The sequence below is a fragment of the Bufo gargarizans genome, chromosome 3 (assembly GCF_014858855.1).
Source record: "Bufo gargarizans isolate SCDJY-AF-19 chromosome 3, ASM1485885v1, whole genome shotgun sequence".
Taxonomy (NCBI): Eukaryota; Metazoa; Chordata; class Amphibia; order Anura; family Bufonidae; genus Bufo; species Bufo gargarizans.
Window position 1 is genome coordinate 384,432,489 of NC_058082.1, and position 15,380 is coordinate 384,447,868.

A 15,380-nucleotide genomic window follows, 5' to 3' on the forward strand; every position below is an offset into this window, starting at 1 on the left:
GTCTTGACACACGGCAGGGCCCAAACATGAAGGAGCACCTGGGGCCTTTCAGATAATAAACTGAAAACGGTTCAGGCCCTATTGCACACACATAAGCACACGTATGGTGTTAAGCTGCCAAAATTATGGAAACCCCCATAAATGACCCCATTTTGAAAACTAGACCCCCTAAAGGTATTCATCTAGTGGCATAATGAGTTTTTTGACCCCTCAGCTTTTAAAGAAATAAATGCTAAGCAGGTGGGAAAAAAAAAAAAAAATTTTTAAAAAGGAACACCCAGTGGCTTTCAGGTAATAAATTCAAAATGTTTTAGGCCTAATTGCACACTTTTAATGGCGTTGAGCTCCAAAATGACAGCAAACACTCATAAATGACCCAATTTTAAAAATTAAATCCCTTAAAGCATGCATCTAGTGGTGAAGTGAGCATGCAGAGTGCAAAATTATTATCAGCTAAAATAATTATATATGGTTTTACCGTATTTTTTCACCCTATAAGACGCACTTTTCCCGCCCCCAAAAGGGCTGATTTTGCAGAATTTTCAATGATACACCCGCCGCGATGCTGCGTGGCGGGTGTATCAGCTGTGAGGGAGGAGGGGCTGGGGCCCGGCGTCTGCTTTTATAATGACAGCGGGGCCTGTGCAGTGACTGTATTCTACTACACGAGCCCCGCTCACTGTATAATCGTATCTCGAATAGTTAATTGTTATGTATATAATCGCATAATCAGCGCCTGTATTACTTACAACTACAAGCGCTCGGTAGGTAGCAGAGAGGAGGGAGGCCTGGAGGACGGGCGCTGGCCGCGTGAGTCACTACGTCACGCGCCTGCGCCGCCTGCTTCATTCATACAGTGAGCGGGGCCCGTGTAGTAGAATACAGTCCCTGCACGGGCCCCACTGTCATTATAAAAGTAGATGCGACCCCCACCCCCTGTATTGAGGGTCATTCACTACAGGGACACTTATGGAGGGAATCTGTGGATGACACATAGCATAGCAACCCACAGATCCCCCATAACAGTGCGTCACCCACAGATCCCCCATAACAGTGCGTCACCCACAGATCCCCCATAACAGTGCGTCACCCACAGATCCCCCATAACAGTGCGCCACCCACAGATCCCCCATAACAGTGCGCCACCCACAGACCACAATTAGTTCAAACTCACCCAAAACACACCTTTTGGTTCAAATTTTTTTTTTTCTTATTTTCCTCCTCAAAAACCTAGGTGCGTCTTATGGGCCGCAACGGGGCGAAAAATAAGGTATTCAAATTGTTAATAAAATTTGCACAGAAAATTGGATAAAAAATATTTTTAGATGGGTAACTCTGTTACTGTCTTAGAATCCGCCACATTCTTATCTTTGTGGTGCATACAGATGAGAAGTGAAGCTGTGCACTTACAAGGGAGGCAGATTTCTAAAAAAGCATTTGTGTGTACATATGACTGTCTCGCTAACAAAACAGTTGTCCCGCATTTTGAAGCGGCGCTAGAGCCCCCACTACCTCAAAATATTTCCACCTCTGAAGCAGTGTAGAATTCAGAGTTTTCAGAGCAAAGAAATTCATATGCCTGCTCTGCAATATCTAATCTTTGAGCCATTTTTTTATTTTTATTAAAAAGCTCAGAAAGAAAAAAAAAATTATAATATATATATATATATATCCTACCCTAAAAATTACCGACAGACCGACTAATAGATGGACAGTGACAGATGGTCTCTGCCTGCCAGTAACAGACGGATACATGGTCGCTAATGAATGGAGGTAACTAACCATCCCTAATAGACGCCTAATGATGGACGCCCATTGACTGACTAACAGTCGCTTAGTGACTGGCGCACACTACCCGCCAGTTAGGGACGGACAGTTTAAGAAAAGATTTTTCTATTTTTGACAGTAAATCGCACAGCCGGGACAGAAGTCTGATCTCTCTCCTCACAGAACAACTGCACTGAGGGGCGAGAGTAGCACAGCCTCTGTACCAGCTGTGTTTAGTAAATATAATGGATGCAATATCCATGATAGGGTTATCATGGAGACCACATGATCATGGACCAATTTTTTTTATTCTATGGGGGGGGGGGGGACTTCTGCGCTCTATTAAACTTGTTGGGGCCACATTGCCCCGATAGGAGTGCTGGGGGACCTGATCGGGGCATAATAATTCACAAACTCTCCTCTCCTGAGAGAGAACTGTTATAAGGGCCGCTGCCATTTTTGTTGAGGTACTGGGGGGTGGGGTGAGGATCGGGACCCAGCTTACGGGGAAGATGGGGAACCCGATCCTGGCACTGGATACTTTATCCCTCCTCTCTTAGATGAGAGGAGGGAGAAAGTCTACTGTCGGCAGCTCTGCTGCTGGCATTTGCAGTGATCGCCTTGATACATTGTATCACAGCGATCACGTGATCAGAGACCGCTTGTCACAGTCCTGATCACTGCCCCAGCTGTAAGCCAGTAACTGCAGTGAAGACTACGAACTAGAACCTATTATTAGGCTTAGTGACCAGGGCAAACACTGCAGGACTGTATGGTTTTTGTTTACATTTAGACATGGAAAACTAAGAATATCATCAAATTATCATGTTAAACATAAAAATGTGATTTAAACAGTGTGTCATACAGAGCAGAGCAGAGTACAGAAATTACACATATAAAAATCTTTTTCCACAAAATAATATCTCAATCTGCTCAGCTGCTCCTGCTCTATAACATATATGTTAAAATAAAAAAATAAAAAAAGCAGCTCCTTTTCTTACTTTTCAGATCATGGTGCTTACCTGTGACCATTTAAAGCGGCATGGTGTAAAGGAGTGTATCCTGAGCTGTCAACACAATTCACATTGGGTCCACGCCAAATGCTAGGAAATGAGAAAAAAAATTATATATAACATTTTATGTATATACCAATATACACAAAAAGGAACTGATAGCAAAAGATTTTTAGGCTACTTTCACACTTGCGGTAGCGGGGTTTGGCAGGCTGTTCTGAGACAAAAACAACTGCATACTGCAATTTTTGTCTGTCCGCCTCTTGTTTGCCGTGCTGCAGCCGGAGCGGACTTCCAGCGGTATGGTGGACTAGCGTTAGCAAGGATCCAGCAGGCTCTTCCCATGCTGGAAAAGCCTGCCGGACCCTGCTACCTACCGCAAGTGTGAAAGTAGCCTTAGTGGAGTAAAATAAAAGAATTACATCTTGAAAAGTCATTTAATCACAACTGCAACACAACAATACATAGCTCATATTTCTGTCTTCTCGAACAGAACGAAGGCAAATGCAATAATTAACCCCTTAAGGAAACAGGACGTACCAGTACGCCCTATTTCCCGAGTCCTTAAAGAGGACCTTTCACTCGTATACAAACTAAAAACTAACTATACCTGTGGGCAGAGCGGCGCCCAAGGGTCCCCCTGCACTTACTAGTATGCCTGGGCGCCGCGCCGTTCGCCCGGTATAGGCTCCGGTATCTCAGCTCCGTCTGTTGTATTGGACTGATTTTTTGTAGGAGGCGTGTCCCTTGCTGCAGTGCTGGCCAATCGCAGCACACAGCTCATAGACTGGCTATGAGCTGTGTGCTGCGATTTGCCAGTGCTGCAGCAAGGGACACGCCTCCTACAAAAAAATCAGTCCAATACAACAGACGTAGCTGATACACCGGAGCCTATACCGGGCGAACGGAGCGGCGCCCAGGCATACTAGTAAGTGCAGGGGGACCCCTGGGCGCCGCTCTGCCCACAGGTATAGTTAGTTTTTAGTTTGTATACGAGTGAAAGGTCCTCTTTAAAGGACACAGGACGTACTGGTACGTCCTAACTTAAAATCAGGATTCCGCCGCCGCAGGGGTTAATCGGAAACAACGCAGGGGGGATGGGGGGGGGGGTGACCCGATGAAACGGAAAAAGACTGCAATGGGTGGCATAATTATACACCACCAATCACAGTCCTTGCATTTGGAGAGGCGGTGCTGGGCCTGGTGCTAAACGCCGCTGTCCAGGGTGCTAATTGGTGCAGGGGAGAGAGGCGCGAGATTCAAACTTCCTGCGCTCCTCTCTCCCCTCCTCTTTCTGTCCAGCACCCTGACCGTGCAGCATCGTCCAGCACCAGCTCCTGTGTCCCCCTAATTGCCATCCATCACCCTCCTGCACCCATCGCCACCCAGGTAGGTTAGGGTCAGTGAGGGAGAGGCACCGTTAGGCAGGGAAAGAAGGGAAAAGTAAGTTAGGGGAAAAAAATAAGAAAAAGTACTTTTATTCCAAACTTCCATCTATCCATCTATCAGACCCCAGACCCCCACGCCACGTGAAGCTATACAAAATTTGTGAGAGTACCTCAGGGTACACTTACAAATTTCGTGTGTACGAGGGGCGAGATTCCCGTATTCACTTGTGTGGGACCTTATGTACCCACTGCTGGATAATGGTTACCACTTTTACGTGGATAACTTTTATACCAGCATTTCCTTGTTCAGGTCCCTTGCCGCCAGATCCACGTTCGGGGACCGTGCGGAAAAATCAACACGGCCTCCCTGCCTACCCCCTCCAGGTACCTATCCCCAGGGGTGAGACCCGTGCACTTACCAGAGGAAACCTGTTGCTGGTCAGGTATAAGGACAAGAGGGATGTCCTTATGCTGTCCACAATCCACGGTAACAGCACCACCCCAGTCTCTTTGCGAGGTACCGCGGCAACGGTCCTCAAGCCCGATTGTATCGTCGACTACAATCGGTATATGGGAGGAGTTGATCTCTCTGATCAAGTCCTCAAGCCATATAACGCCATGCGCAAAACCCGGGCATGGTACAAAAAAGTTGCGATCTACTTGGTGCAGGTTGCCATGTACAACTCTTTTGTACTATCCCGAAGCGCTGGCAGCAAAGGGACATTCCTCCAATTCTATGAGGCAGTCCTCAAGGCCCTGATCTTTTCAGACCAGGAAAGAGCAGGCCGGAGTACCTCGGGAACTGGAGGCGCCTGGATCGTCCCTGGCCAACATTTTCCAGGTGTGGTCCCCCATACTGGAAAGAAGGGACTAACCAAAAAAAAGTGCAGAGTGTGTCACAAGAGGGGGATACGGAAGGACACCACTACTCAATGTGACACGTGCCTCGATCATCCGGGCCTCTGCGTTATCGATTGCTTCAGGGAGTATCACACTTCCATGGAGTACTAAATTTTTATAATCCCCAACAGTCCACTAGAGAATAAAAAACACTATGGCTCTCAGACTTTGGAGACACGGAAACAATTTTTCTTTCCCCAAAAAATATTAGTTTTAGTGCAGGCATCCTCAAACTGCGGCCCTCCAGATGTTGTAAAACTATAACTCCCAGCATGCCCAGACAACCTACAGCCATCAGCAGGGCATGGTGGGAATTGTAGTTTTACAACATCTGGAGGGCCGCAGTTTTAGGATGCCTGCTTAATGTCTCCAAAGTCTGAGAGCCATACATATTGGGCATCGTCGCGTGCGTAAAAGTCGTCGCTATAAAAATAACTTTTGACCAAACGCCTCGGATGAACGGTGTTAAAAAATATAAAATAAAAACTGTGCCAAAACACCCATTTTTGGGCAAAATTTCAATTTGAATCCATTTTGCTGGTAATAAAGCAAGGGGTAACAGCCAAACAAAACTAAATATTTATTGCCCTGATTCTGTAGTTTGCAGAAACACCCCATATGTGGTCGTAAATGGCTATATAGCTGCACGGCAGGACATAGAACGAAGGGAACTCCATACGGTTTCTGGAAGGCAGATTTTGATGGACATTTTTTTTTTTTACACCATGTCCCATTAGAAGCCCCCCCTGATGTAGCCTAGACTAGAAACTCAAAAAAAGTGACCCCATCTAAGAAACTACACCCATCAAGGTATTCAAAAGTTACTTTACAAACTATGTTAACCCTTTTGGTGTTCCACAAAACGAAATAGTGACTGTAGAAACAATTTTAGAATTTTACATTGCCTCAAAAAAAGAGTAATATAGAGCAACCGAAAATCAAATTTACCCCAAAAATAGTCCCAAAACAACAACCACGTTATCCCGTAGTTTCCTAGATGGGGTCACTTTTATGGAGTTTCTACTCTAGGGGTGCATCAGGGGGCTTGAAAGGGTACATGGTGTAAAAACACCAGTCCAGCAAAATCTGCCTTCCAAAAACCATATGACGTTCCCCTTCTTCTATGTCCTGCCGTTTAGCCAAATAGTAGTTTACGACCACATATGGGGTGTTTTTGCAAACTACAGAATCAGGGCAACCCATATTGAGTTTTGTTTGGCAGTTAACCCCTGTTTTACTCCTGGAAAAACTAGATTATATTGGAATTTTTTTTAAAAAAAATAGAAATTTCTAAATTGTTTCTCCATCTGCCAATAACTCTTGTGGAACACCTAAAGGGTTAACAAAGTTTGAATACCTTGAGGGGTGTACTTTCTTAGATGGAGTCACTTTTTTGAAATTTCTATTCTAGAGGTGCAACAGGGGGCTTCAAATGGGACATGGTATAAACAAAACCAGTCCTGCAAAATCTGCCTTCCAAAACCCATATGGTGTTCCCCTCCTATGTGCAACCGTTCGGCCAACAGTAGTTTACGACCACATATGGGGTGTTTCTGCAAACTACAGAATCAGGGCAACCCATTTTGAGTGTTGTTTGGCAGTTAAACCTTGTTTTACTCCTGGAAAAAATTGATTATATTCGAAACTTTTCCCAAAAATAGAAATTTCAAAATTGTTTCTCCATTTGCCATTAACTCTTGTGGAAGACCTAAAGGGTTAATATAGTTTGGAAAAACAGTTTTGAATACCTTGAGGGGTGTAGTTTCTAGAATGGGGTCATTTTTGGGAGGTTTCTATTATCTAAGCCTCACAATAGGACTTCAAACCTGAACTGGTCCATAAAAAGTGGGATTTTGAAGATTTCTGAAAAAATACAAAATTTGCTTCTAAACTTCTAAGCCTTATAAACATCCCCCCAAAATAAAATATCATTCCCAAAATGCTACAAACATGAAGTAGACATATGGGGAATGTAAAGTCATCACAATTTTTGGGGGTATTACTATGTATTACAGAAGTAGAGAAACAAACTTAGAAATTTGCTAATTTTTCAAAATTTTTGGTAAAAATTAATGCCAAAAAATAAACTTTTTTTACCCAATTTTAGCAGTGTCATGAAGTACAATATGTGACGAAAAAACAATCTCAGAACGGCCTGGGTAAGTCAAAGCATTTTAAAGTTATGAGAACTTAAAGGGGTTGTCCAGGTTCAGAGCTGAACCTGGACATCCCTCCATTTTCACCCCGGCAGCCCCCCTGACATGAGCATCGGAGCAGTTCATGCTCCGATGCTCTCCTTTGCCCTGCGCTAAATCGCGCAGGGCAAAGGCATTTTTCTGAGTTCCGGTGACATACCGGGCTCTCTATGGGGCTGACAGGCAGCCCGGTGACGTCACCGGCACTGATGGGCGGGATTTGGCTCTGCCCTAGCCAGTAAAACGGCTAGGGCAGAGCTAAAGCCCGCCCCTCAGAGCCGGTGACATCACCGAACACACTGCTGGGCGGAAGTTACCGCCCGGCAGTGTGTTATTGAAAACACAAGAGCCTGTGCCCTGCACGTTCTAGCGCAGGGCACGGGATCGCATCGGAGCATGAGATGCTCCGATGCCAGGCTCAGGAGGGCTGCCGGGGTGAAAATAAGGGTATGTCCAGGTTCAGCTCTGAACCCGGACAACCCCTTTAAAGTGACACTGGTCAGATTGGCAAAAAAATGGCCTGGTCCTTAACCGCCTCCGGACCGCCTAACGCAGATGTGCGGTCCGGAGGCGGCAGCGCTGCGCACAACGATGCATATACGCGTCATCTCGCGAGACGCGAGATGACGCGCTATGCGGCCCGCGCATGCGCAGTTCGGGCCGGCATTTCGTAGAGGACCATTTCGTCATCAGCTTGCCAGCCAATGATCGCGGCTGGCAAGCTGATGATTTTCAAAAAATCCAATCAGAGAGCCAGATAACAGATCATATTTGTAAATATGATCTGTTATATGGCTGCCTGCTCCTCTGCTGGTTCTTTTCGTCGGTTGGATCCAGCAGAGGAGCAGGCTACACAGTGAGTACACCAAACAGCACACTTTAGCCCCAGATCACACCCCTGAACCCCAATTAACCCTTTGATCACCCCTTTGTCAATCACTAGTGAAAGGAAAAAAGTGATCAGTGTAAACTGTCACTTTTTTTTTTCACTGGTATTGACCGTTAGGTTTTAGGTATAGTTTAGGCCCCTTGGTTAGGTAGTTAGCGATCAGATAGCGCCCAGCCCACCGCACCGCAGTCCGTTATTCGCTGATTAGTGTATCGCTAATCAGCATTTGTACTTTTATAGTATCTGGAAGTGATCAAAACTGATCACGGTCAGATCTATAATTGTATTAGTGTCACTTTATTCGCCCTCCACCCAAAACGCAGTCTTTGCCCGATCAGCCCCACCGCAGTGACAAAAATATATTTTTTTATGATCACTGCACAATCAGTTTACACGCACTGCGGCGATAAAAAAAATCAGTTTTGATATTTTTTAATCAACCGCAGCGGCCTCCGGTACATCGCTAGCCTCCCCTTTGTAAGACAGGCTTGCTTTTTTTTTCTTGGGTAGTCTCAAGGAATACCCCTAAATTTAGTTGGCCAAAATGTCAAACAGGGGGTATTCCTCTGAAGAGGCCTACAGGCTTCTGACCCAGTCGGATGAGGAGTGGGAACCCTCATCTGATGAATCCAGCGGGTCAGAATACGAACTTGTAGAAAGCAGTGGCTCTCTGACCCAAAGTTCGGACGAGGAGGCTGAGGTCCCTGATACCACCAGGCGTACCCGGCCCCGTGTCGCTAGACCACAGGTTGCACAGGATCCGCTTCAAGAGCAGCAGAGTGGGGCTGGTGCTGTCGGATTACGTGGTGAGGCATACACAGCAGCCCAGCCCTCCCTGGACCGAGTACCAGCACTGCCGTACAACCTGGTGAAGTAGCGAGCACCAGAAGGGCAGTTGAAGCTGGTACGGTGGCACGTGCAGTAGTGACCCCGTCGCAGCCAACGCAAAGACGTGCCCGTAGAGCCCCTAGAATCCCTGAGGTGCTGGCAAACCCTGATTGGCAGTCCCCAACTTCAGCCGCACCTGTAGTTTTCCCTTTCACTGCCCAGTCTGGAGTTCGGGTTGAGACAGCTCAGATCGGTTCGGCCCTGGGATTTTTTGAGCTGTTCTTGACTGCGGAGCTCTTAGACATAGTTGTAGCCGAAAACAAACAGGTATGCCACACAATTTATCACCGCTAACCCGGGAAGCTTTTATGCCCAGCCTTTCCCGTGGAAACCAGTCCAAGTTTCCGAAATTAAAACTTTTCTGGGCCTCCTCCTCAACATGGGCATGACAAAAAAGCATGAATTGCGGTCATATTGGTCCACGAACCCAATTCATCACATGCCCATGTTCTCTGCTGCTATGTCCAGGGCACGTTTTGAGGCCAGCCTGCGTTTCCTGCACTTTAGTGACAACACCGCCTCCCGTCCCAGAGGCCACCCTGCTTTTGACCGGCTCCACAAAATTCGGCCCCTCATAGACCATTTCAACCAGAAATTTGCAGATTTGTATACCCCAGAGCAAAACATCTGCGTAGACGAGTCCCTGATACATTTTACCGGGCGCCTTGGCTTCAAACAATACATCCCAAGCAAGCGCGCCCGGTATGGGGTCAAATTGTATAAGCTCTGTGAAAGGGCCACAGGCTATACCCACAAATTTCGGATCTATGAGGGAAAAGATCAGACCCTGGAGCCGGTCGGTTGCCCTGACTACCTGGGGAGCAGTGGGAAAACAGTTTGGGACTTGGTGTCACCCTTATTCGGCAAGGGGTACCATCTTTATGTGGACAATTTTTACACAAGTGTGGCCCTCTTTAGGCATTTGTTTCTTGAACGGATTGGCGCCTGTGGTACCACGCGAACTAATTGCGCAGGCTTCCCCCAACGGCTCGTTACCACCCGTCTTGCAAGGGGGCAGAGGGCCGCACTGTGTAACGAAGAACTGCTCGCGGTGAAATGGAGAGACAAGCGTGACGTTTACATGCTCTCCTCCATTCACGCAGACACGACAATACAAATTGAGCGAGCAACCCGTGTCATTGAAAAGCCCCTCTCAGTCCACGACTATAACCTTCACATGGGAGGGGTGGACTTCAATGACCAGATGTTGTCTCCGTATTTAGTTTCCCGCAGAACCAGACGCTGGTATAAGAAGGTGTCTGTATATTTAATTCAATTGGCTCTGTATAATAGTTTTGTTCTCTACAGTAAGGCTGGGAGAACTGGATCCTTCCTTCAGGAAGAGATCATCGCGAACCTCCTGTACCCAGGAGGTTCCGTGGCCCCATCCACCAGTGTAGTTAGCCGTCTACACGAGCGACATTTCCCCAATGTCGTTCCAGGTACCTCAACCCAACCGTCACCCCGAAAAAGATGTTGTGTCTGTAGCAGGAGTGGAATAAGGCGTGACAGCAGCTATTTCTGTCCTGACTGTCCTGACCACCCTGCCCTATGCTTTGGAGAGTGTTTCCGGAAGTACCACTCACAGGTACACCATTAGCATAGGGATCATCTCACCAGGACAGGCACACAGGGCTATTAGGGCCCATTCACTCACACAGCTGCTGCAAACGTCTCCTTTCACATGGGACAAAGTGCATAACGCACTTCACCACATCTTTAGGGCGATTTGCGCTTTGCACATTGACCCATGGTGAAGGAGAGGTTTGTTCTATAAAAGGTTAAAAAAAAACTTCCAGGTGGACCAACCGATCGATTAGCTGCAGCACTGATGTGCATTCTGACAGAAGCATTGGGCTGCTGTCAGATTACACGCAAGTCAGTGTATGCGGCGCTGCAAGACGAGATTTCTTCTCTGCAGTAACAGATACGTTTGCCAAGGCATACGAGCTGAGGAGGAGGCGGCGTTCCTATGCTTTGGCAAACACTTTGTATATATATAAAAAAATAAAAAATAAATCCCGGCAATGATTTATTCATCCACATCGATTGATGTGAATGGAGAAATCTGGTTTGCCAGGGCATACGAGCTAAGTGGGTATGGATGTAGGGCGGAGCTCCTATGTCCTGGCAGACGCCTTTCCCCTCCATTTTTTTCTTGGGCAGAGATTTTTTTCATCCACATTGATCGATGCGAATGAAGAAATCTGTGCCGTTCATTTTTTTCTTTCAGCCCAGAGGCTGAACGGAAAAAAAAATCTCATTACCTGTATGCTCAATATAAGGAGAATAGCAGAAACTCCTAATGCTGGCCATACATGTAATGATTGCGGAGACCCTCAAATGCCAGGGCAGTACAAACACCCCACAACTGACCCCATTTTGGAAAGAAGACACCCCAAGGTATTTGCTGAGGGGCATATTGAGTCCATGAAAGATTTAAATTTTTGTCCCAAGTTAGCGGAAAGTGAGACTTTGTGAGGAAAAAAAATATAAAAAATCAATTTCCGCTAACTTATGCGAAAAATAAAAATTCTATGAACTTGCCAGGCCCCTCATTGGATACCTTGGGGTGTCTTCTTTCCAAAGTGGGGTCACATGTGGGGTATTTATACTGCCCTGGCTTTTTAGGGGCCCTAAAGCGTGAGAAGAAGTCTGGGATCCAAATGTCTAAAAATGCCCTCCTAAAAGGAATTTGGGCACCTTTGCCCACCTTGGCTGCAAAAAAGTGTCACACATCTGGTATCGCCGTCTTCAGGAGAAGTTGGGGAATGTGTTTTGGGGTGTCATTTTACATATACCCATGCTGGGTGAAAAAAATATTTTGGTCAAATGCCAACTTTGTATAAAAAAATGGGAAAAGTTGTCTTTTGCCAAGATATTTCTCTCACCCAGCATGGGTATATGTAAAATGACACCCCAAAACACATTCCCCAACTTCTCCTGAGTACGGCGATACCAGATGTGTGACACTTTTTTGCTGCCAAGGTGGGTAAAGGGGCACATATTCCAAAGTGCACATTTCGGATTTCACCGGTCATTTTTTACACATTTTGATTGCAAAGTTCTTCTCACACATTTGGGCCCCTAAATTGCCAGGGCAGTATAACTACCCCACAAGTGACCCCATTTTGGAAAGAAGACACCCCAAGGTATTCTGTGAGGGGCATGGTGAGTTCCTAGAATTTTTTATTTTTTGTCGCAAGTTAGTGGAATATGAGACTTTGTAAGAAAAAAATAAAAAATAACAAATCATCATCATTTTCCGCTAACTTGTGACAAAAAATAAAAAAAGTTCTATGAACTCACTATGCCCATCAGCGAATACCTTAGGGTGTCTACTTTCCGAAATGGGGTCATTTGTGGGGTTTTTCTACTGTTTGGGCATTGTAGAACCTCAGGAATCATGACAGGTGCTCAGAAAATCAGAGCCGTTTCAAAAAGCGGAAATTCACATTTTTGTACCATAGTGTGTAAACGCTATAACTTTTACCCAAACCATTTTTTTTTTTTTGCCCAAACATTTATTTTATTTTTTTATCAAAGACATGTAGAACAATAAATTTGGCGAAAAATTTATATATGGATGTCGGGTTTTTTTTGCCAAATTTTACAGCTGAAAGTGAAAAATGTAATTTTTTTGCAAAAAAAATTGTTACATTTTGATTAATAACAAAAAAAGTAAAAATGTCAGCAGCAATAAAATACCACCAAATGAAAGCTCTATTAGTGAGAATAAAAGGAGGTAAAATTCATTTGGGTGGTAAGTTGCATGACCGAGCAATAAACGGTGAAAGTAGTGTAGTGCAGAAGTGTAAAAAGTGCTCTGGTCATGAAGGGGGTTTCAGCTAGCGGGGCTGAAGTGGTTAAGGTGAAATAGGGCCGTGTCCTTAAGGGGTTAAACATGGAAGCCATTTAACAATAAGGCATTCTGCATGTTGGAGGCTGAAAACAAAATAAGAAAATATAATGCTGAGAGGTATGAGGCTGCTAGCAGCCTAGTAAATAAAATATTTTTTTACTGTAAATACTCTTTTTTGTCGGAAGGCACAGCTACACGCCGACTACTATTGTGCTACTACCTACAGGTTACCACAACACATCAGTCCACAGAAACTTGCTGGGTTACTGCAGGGTTACGTTCACCATCATGGTTGGGCGAGAAACAGATGTGTATGACGTCATTTGTGGCGTCACTTTGAGGAACGCCCCTCATTTACTGGCTGTTGATGGAGATACTGTGGATGCTAATTTTAATAGCGGTTGATTTCTAGATATACTATATTCATATCTTTTTTGGTATTGATATATGTTGCCATTTTTTTCGCTGGTAAGTGGCATATTCCGGTATTATGATCCGGTGTTTCATGCGCATTAAGGTCTGCTGTCGGCACTGTGAAGTGGGAAGGATAGGTGGCTCGGCAGAAATCCAGACGCCCGCAGTTGTCAGGCACGGTAATTGGCATCTTTGTGAGATGAGTGGGGGAGAGGAGAGGTTGGAGAGGAGGAGAGGCGGTCCGTCCCGCCTGACCTCTCAGTGTGCTGTGAGGAAATGCCGGACTATGTTGGCGCTATAGTTTTTAAAGTTTTGTAGGGAGCGGACCGTGGTCTGCTATTAGTGTTTGGATGATCCTTCTGTGAGGGAATGTTGGACTGTGTTGGCGCTATAGGTAAATTGATTTGTGTGTAGGAGGGATTATATGTTTATTCTGAAAAGAGGTGCCGGACTATGTTGGCGCTATGGTTCTTTTTTGTGTTGGTGTATGAGGGGCGGATGGTGTTCTACTGCATGGTTTGGGTGTTCTTGTGGATAAAGAAATATTTTTTGTTGTTTTTTGTTGTTGTTAGCATGCAGCCGCAAGGAGCATATTATAGATAGCTGTGTTTTTCCGTATGTGGATGCGGCGGGGTCCCCGTATTTGTTCTCCTTTGGTGCAGAGGTATGTCCTTTGTGAGTTATTTTCTGGCATTTTTGGCCAGGTGAAGAGACAAGGGGTGTAGTAGTTCTTCTTGGTTTGGAATTGAGTTTATGTTTTTATTTTTATTTGTGGTGTGGAAGTATATATATATGCCGAACATTATGTCTTGTTGTATTTGTGTCTAATGTAGGTACTGCCGGTAAATTTATTATGTTGATGTTATATTTTGTTACATTTTTTGTTTTTTTGTAGGTCGTCTTATTTATTATGATGCCTGGTTGGAGAAAATCACATCATCCGAAGGTGATATCACTGTATTTGTCATTAGTTTTTTTAGGAAGCGATGCTGTAGCAAGAGGAAGGATGTTGTATCTTTGTATGTATATTTTTTCCCCATGTGGCAACAATTTGAAAGGATATATTGTTACCATAATTATACGCTTAGAGCAAGGTTCAAATGTCTTATTGGTTGTATTTGGTTATTGGATGGAGAAGGTGGTGGGAAGGGGAGAAGGATGGGGTGTTCTGTGTATTAGAGATTATTTTTTGGGGGATGAATTGGAAGATGTGTGTTTACAGTATGGTTTCTGAAATTGCGTTGAGTCCATATGGTGCAAGGGTGTCCAGCTGGTATATCCAGTATACTTCTCTCTTTTGCAGGGCATTAAATCTGTTGAAGGGGTTTTCAGGTATGAAATCAATTGGAGTGATGGTTAGGGGGTGTTTGTCTTTCTCAATTGTGGATGCACAGTGTCTGGACAGGCTGTGTTTGAGGTATTGTCTGCGTATATTATATCTGTGTTGGTTTAGACGGTTGTGTAGGGCCTGGGTTGTGCGTCCTACATACTGGAGCCCACATTTACACTCGATTAGGTATATTACGTAGCAGGATTGACATGTCATATGGTGTTTAATCATGAATGTGGATCCATCTTAATTTCACTGAGATAGAGGTTCTCCAATTGGGCCTGCCTTTCGTTCCCACCCCCTCTTTCAATCTGTTTGAAACATTTAAAGATCTCAATCTATTTGTCAGGAAGCTCCGTTGGCACAAGTTCCACAAACTCCAGGATAAAAAACAGTGCCGTGAGTTAGGTATACCCCTGGATATTTTAGCGGACGTCCGCCTGCTATATGGACTAGACTGAGAATTTGACAAACTAGAAGGTCAGGGACCATTTACTAATCTTAAGCTTAAGAGTAATAGGATGCCTCCCAATCTGGGTGAGTTGTCGTGTGTGGATGTCTTCAGTACGGTCTCGCAGGAGATTGAGAATCTACGTCCCACTTTCCATTCTAATATTGACCAGGCCCCTGCCACCGCTGTATCTAGTCTGGAGACTGATCACTCTATAGTGATCAAGCCCTCCGATAAAGGGGGCAACACGGTGGTCATGGACCATGGCCAATATACGGATATG

General features: G+C 45.1%; 1 protein-coding gene across 5 annotated transcripts in view; it reads right to left on the reverse strand.

Annotated features, from left to right (window-relative positions):
- Window positions 1-15,380, reverse strand: part of ANKS1A (ankyrin repeat and sterile alpha motif domain containing 1A) — a 731,235-nt gene that overhangs the window by 668,366 nt on the left and 47,489 nt on the right. For all 5 annotated transcript variants that reach the window (XR_006388413.1, XM_044288191.1, XM_044288189.1 and 2 more), the window contains exon 2: window positions 2,790-2,870. Coding sequence is in view for 4 of the 5 variants with exons in the window: in XM_044288191.1 (XP_044144126.1) it covers window positions 2,790-2,870 (81 nt within the window). In the remaining variant the exon portion in view is untranslated. The remainder of the gene's footprint in view (window positions 1-2,789; window positions 2,871-15,380) is intronic.